General features: G+C 42.3%; 1 protein-coding gene across 1 annotated transcript in view; it reads left to right on the top strand.

Moving 5' to 3' along the window:
* Positions 1-3,093, top strand: part of NARS (asparaginyl-tRNA synthetase) — a 20,592-nt gene extending 17,499 nt beyond the window's left edge. The window contains 3 exon segments of the mRNA XM_014517706.2: positions 1-60; positions 637-768; positions 1,437-3,093. The exon segment at positions 1-60 is cut by the window's left edge and continues 3 nt beyond it. Of these exon segments, the coding sequence (XP_014373192.1) occupies positions 1-60; positions 637-768; positions 1,437-1,568 (324 nt within the window). The 3' untranslated portion in view covers positions 1,569-3,093.
* The last annotated feature ends 2,907 nt before the right edge of the window (positions 3,094-6,000 follow it).

The raw sequence follows: 6,000 nt of genomic DNA, 5'->3' as shown, positions 1-6,000 counted from the left end.
GCTGAGATAAAGTCCTTTTACATGCAGCGTTGTCCTGAGGATTCCCGGCTTACTGAATCTGTGAGTTTTTTACACCTTGTTGTACTATTTGGATGAAGGGCGTGTGGAAGAATAAGCTGGTGTAATGCTTAAGGGATTTTATTGTGCCTAGCTTGTCTAGTTTAAAAAAAGAAATATTGAGGTAACCATACACCAGTAGTTAGAGTAATTCATGTCATCAGCTAGCTGAATTCTGCACAAATATTGTATTTAGACAGGTAAATATTATGAGAAAAAGGATATCTTTATTGTTGAAAGGCAGGAGAGCTGGATGCTGTTCTTAGCTGTGCTAGGATTTATGCTTTTTTGTGGGTGAGATTTATAGAGTTTAAGGCTACACAAGCCGTTGGAGATTAAACCAAATGACTCCCTTGACTTCTCTGTGCTCAGTGTCCTCCATCAGAAAATGGCATAAATAGAACTCAGCTTCTCTCCTCTCCCTTGTTGAGGCTTAAGTAAATTAATTCAAGTTTGCCCCTTTGAAATCCTCTAGCATTGTCTGCTGGAGCAGTACATTGGTGCTAACATTTTAAGCCTACATTTTTGTTTGTTCTGAAGTAGCTTATTTGTAATAGTTTTGTATCCTGTTTCGTTCAGGTTGATGTGTTGATGCCTAATGTTGGTGAGATTGTTGGAGGCTCAATGCGTACCTGGGACAGTGATGAGCTTTTAGAGGGTTATAAAAGGGAAGGCATTGATCACACACCATACTACTGGTACACAGATCAGGTATGTGGAACAGATTTTACTCCCTTCTTGTCAGTAAGAAACCACATGTAGGTGGTTTGGTTTGGTTTTTTTTTTTTTGTTCAAAATAACTGGTGGTGAGATATCTTAGTGGTCCAGTCTTCTCTGCTTTTTGGCCACTGGATTCACTGTATTTTTGCAGCTGGTTACTGTGACGAGGCAGATTTTGGGCTGTTAAAATTGATTTCACATAGCCCTTATTGGAGCTCCCTGCTTCTGCTCTTATTTTGCCTGCTTGAATGTCACTTAGTGGTAGCAGTCTGTCTTGGCAGCTTTAGCTCTTTCAAAGAAAAAAAAAAGGCTATCAATGGACAGTGGAGCAGGTTGATTTGCTGGGAATTGAACAGCCAGCACAAGTGGTATAATTTTGTGTGGATGGGGTTGTGCCAGAGAGAAGAAAGAAGGAAGAGTTCACTGTAGAGACACCTCCACAGACAGAGCTGGCAGGAGAAGAAAGAAGCTCCACAGTCCTTTCTTTTTTAGATTAGTGGATACAGTGAATTGGACACTTTCAGTGGAAAGAGAACACTTCTGTTTCCCATATGGCATTCCAGAAACAATCCCAGAATGTGGCTGTCTTTTAAATATCCATGTAGATTGGTAACAGGCAGATGTGTTCTTTAATCTCTTTTCTTTCTATTGTTTCATAGCGTAAATATGGCACATGCCCTCATGGTGGGTACGGCCTGGGCTTGGAGCGATTCTTAACATGGATTCTGAATAGATACCACATCCGTGACGTATGCCTGTACCCGCGCTTTGTACAGCGCTGCAAACCATAGCTGCAACGCTCTGTCGGACAGCTTCATCAGGAAATCGACCTTTAAAATCCTATGCTTGGAAAAGATCAGTGCACTCTGTCATCCTCCAGTCCATCTGAGAGCTACAGTTGCTTGTTAATAAAGTTGTGCAGTAGCATCATTCTACTGAAACAAAGTTCTAATCTAGTAGCTGGAAAGGGAATACCCTGATTGGTTGTAAGGGAACACTAGCACTTTAAAATACAAGTCTAGAAAAATTCCAGTTTGCTGTCTTAAATTCCCATCAGATTTAGCATTTAGTTCATGATAGCAGGGATTTTGTGTTAGAACGGTGTTTGAAACATGCAATTTTCAGGACTTAAAACTTCTGTGATTTTAACATTTAACCTGTCTTACTTAGCAAACTTTCAGGGCCTTAGACTTTCTTTAAAAACACCTGGCCTTACTTCTCCTTGTTTGTGATTTGCTTTAGTTACATTAAATGTATAAAAATATTTGCAATGTTTAGCAACTGGCAGTGTTCATTTTAAACGTTATGTTGGAAGACATCATGTAAACTATAAAGAAACACAAATGTTAGAGTAGTTGTTCCCAATCCTTTGCTTCTTACCCAAGGAAAATTCTTGTTGGAGTTGATGAGAATTTTTCCTCTCAAAGAATAGGATTCAGCAGAGAATCCTAATAAAAAGAGCTCCACTTTCTTTTGGTATAGTAGATTAATCAGGAATTATAGCTGCCCCAATTCTGCAAAGTACAGAGTACTGTTCATTGCTGCCACTGTCAGATGAATAGTCTGCATCTTGCAGGTCTGAGCCCATGGTCAGCATCAGTCACCACTGTATAATCCTTGCGCTGAAATAGTGCAGGGTGGATGCGTTCTCAAATTCCTCTAATGGACACATGCCTGGTCCCATTGTCTTTAATTGGTCACTGCTGCTTGATGCAAAGGAAGGAAACTTAATTTTAAAGATCGTTAAATTATTTTGTACTTTTGAAATGAATGTATTTGGTTTTAAGCCAACAGTTATATGTACAAGAATGTTAATTTCAGTAGTGCGCTTCGATAGTTTACATGATAATGGGCTCTCCTAGTGCAGTAGTTTCTTGCCTCCCAAATGGCTCTGTACTGAGTAAAGTACATATGAGAGGCTTAGTGTACTGTTCTTCATTTTGGCAGGTTCCCCCTGATCATAATCAAGTTATCAAATCTTATTTAATAATTTAAATGTCAAGTGTGAAACCATCAGAATGCTTTTTAGCCATAAATAAAGTCAGCCTTGCTGGAACAAATGGGTGGGTACATCATTTGATACCTGCCTTGGGACCTAGTCTGGACTTTAAATTTACACTGTATTTGTCAAACAGTTTTGCTACAGAAATGTTTAGTCAAGCTTTTCTACCCCCTGTTAGAATCTTGCATGTTACAAACAAACTGATTTAATTTGGCAATCAATAAATTCATGGCAACATAGAAATGTGTCTTTTGGTTAATAATTTTTAAATTGCGTATCTGTGTTTTGTTCTCCAAACCCACTTTGTTAACAACCCCACCATGTGTAAGGACAGGTCTACAATTAGGAAAGTTGAATCAAATTGATGAACCATGTGAATTCGAATTGCATTAAACCCTTGCATGGGTTTTTCATTCAGAAGTAAAGTGTCTTCAGTTTGCTTTACTTTTAATCCCTTTTAAATAAAACAGTAGTTCTCAACCTTTGTAACTTTTGTGAAGTGAGTGGCACTCCAGTTGAGAATAACTGTGATAAAGGAACATGCAAGGTAACTTCTTTCTTTTGTTTTTTTAAAAAAGAAGTCCTAGATTTCAAGTTATTGTGTCTGTTAAGAAACACCATCTTAAAATTAATTTTAAAAAAGGATTACTATGTAAAACCTACTCTGCCTCTCTCCAGACCTAGCTTCCCTTACAAACCTGGGCTTCCTGTGCCACTTGGCACAGCTCTGTAAGACAATCTCTGACAGTCCAGGCCTGCCTCCCTTTGCTGCCAGGACATCAGTCAGCGCTGGTAGAAACAGCCCTTGTCAGAGATGCCAGGGCTTGAAGGGGCAACTGCAGAACTCTACCTTCTTAAGCCTACTTAATTTTTTTTTTTTTTAACCTAGGTTTGTTATCATTGGCAGCTTAACTCTGGGCCCTGCCTGCACATTTAGCAGCTGGTGGTGCTTTGCAAAGTAGTGGATGTTAGGGCTGTGCAAGGCTTTGAAAAGAGCTTCGGATGCTTCAGTGTCTGAAGCAGCATGTCTGGATTGAAGCGCTGGCTTTGTTAGTCTTTCCAAAGCGGTTTGGAGCTTCCAAAGTGCTTCGGAAAAGCTTCGGAGCCACTTCAGAGATCCGGCCATAGGGTATAATGGGGAATCAATGAAATATCTATAACTTTGTTGTTTTTTGTCTGGTTTGAATGAAACGTGCAGGGGTTGTAGCCTCTGTTGAGAGCATGAAGCCTGCCAATTTTCAAGAAGATCGGTGCAGGGGTTCAGGGGGAACTGCACCCCAAATTCTTGAAAGCAAAACTGATATCATGTCTGTGTGGTACACCACAGGGTGGTTAAAACTGCAGTGGTGGCGGCCTCTGGTGAGGCCACAAAGCCTGCCAAGTTTCAAGAAGATCAGTGCAGGGGCTTGGGGGGAACTGCACCTCAAGCTACGGACAAGCAAAACTCGTGACATGGGTGACACTGTGGGTTAAGGCGCAGCAGGGTGACAGCTGCAGGGATGGTGGCCCCTGCTGCAGCCACAGCGCCTGCCAGCTGTCGAGGAGATCGGTGCAGGGGTTCTGGCTTCTGGGGCCCTGCACCCCTAGCTGCTAATGGACAAAACTCGTGACATGGGTGCTTGTGCAACTGGGTGGCTTGGAGCATGGGAGAGACTACTGCAGGCCTGGCTGCTAAGCTACTGTGTTACCAGTTACAAATTGATCATGATTCACTCAGGGACCAGCTCAATACACAGTAGCTAGCTAATGTAGCCAGTTATTTACCATCAATTAACACCTACAAAACCAGAGACCGAGGAGAGGAAATAATACAGGCAATCTACTGCCCCAAGACGGTCAGTTGCACAAGCACCCATGGCACGAGTTTTGTCTGTCAGCAGCTAGGGGTGCAGGGCCCCAGCACCTCCCTGCACCCATCTCCTCGACAGCTGGCATCGCTGCAGTTTTCACCCTGCTGCGCCTTAACTCACATAGGGTTATCTATGTCACGAGTTTTGCTTGTTCGCAGCTTGAGGTACAGTTCCCCCCCAAACCCCTGCACTGATCTTCTTGAAACTTGGCAGGCTTTGTGGCTTCACCAGGGGCCATCACCCCCTGCATTTATTCCCCATCCCCAAACTCTCCTTAAGTAGCCACTGCTGCCCCTGTTCTTCCAAATACGTGCTGGAACTTCCATGTTCACTTCTTGGCAACTCATGTAATTCAGTTTGGCATTGACGGTACAGGCACTTGCACAGATCACTGACAACTGGAAGTGAGGGGCAATGTGACTGAAATTGAATTAAACAGAGGAGCGGCAGTACAGATAGTTTTTAAACATTCACTTAAAAGAGCACTTTTAATGGAGAGGTGAAGCTGCCAGGAATTTTCACTCTCCTGTGCAAGTGTGTGGATTTTAGAAGCCTTGCTGCAGGCTTGCTTAGTTGCAGGTTTTTATTGGTTTACCATTTATTATAGTCATGTTTTGTGCTCCCAGCTGAGATCAAACTCCCATTATGCTAAAAGCTGTACATACACAGAGGAGGAGTTAGTCCACTAAATTTACAGTCTAAACTATTCAGATGGAAAAAGTGAAGGGAAAAGAGATCCAGTAAGATGAAATGACTGGCTCAAGGTCACACAAGTTGTGCCAGAGCTTGGGTCTTGAGACTTCTGTGCTAGTGCCTCATTCAACAAATGTGCCACCTCTGATTAATAATACGTAGAAACAACATTTTGACACGACTATCATAGATGCTTGCTCTGTAATGGCATGTAGAGGTAGGAAAGGTCAGAAATCTTGGCATGCGGGAATATGCTCCCCAGCAGAGGGACTTTATTCCTCTCCATGTGTGAAGAGAATCTCCTCATAAATGATGTATACCATAAACGCAGTGTGCAGCCATGTGTACAGCTGTGCAGCATGCAGCCTCGATGCAAAGCTTCCCCGTAGTGCCCTGTCAATGACAAATTTATGCTTTGAGAAGCCTATTCTTTCTATCCACGAGAGTAGATTTTAGTCCTCAGAGCCCAAAAGTGCCAATCATGGTGAGTAATGATTTAGATTTTTTCCTGGAGCACTGAGCTGAAACCAACAAATTCTTTTTATTTAGGACTGCAGGCTGAAAGTAGACATACGGTCCCATTTGTGCTGAGTTGGAGCACTATCAACTAATTAAGGCCCCCAACCTGTGTAAACTTTCCCCCAATGTACTGGTAATGTGAACCTGCACAGATGATTG

Source organism: Alligator sinensis, unplaced genomic scaffold, assembly GCF_000455745.1.
Source record: "Alligator sinensis unplaced genomic scaffold, ASM45574v1 scaffold347_1, whole genome shotgun sequence".
NCBI classification, from domain to species: domain Eukaryota; kingdom Metazoa; phylum Chordata; order Crocodylia; family Alligatoridae; genus Alligator; species Alligator sinensis.
Note: the sequence above shows the minus strand (reverse complement) of the source record. Positions and strands in the feature narration are given on the sequence as shown.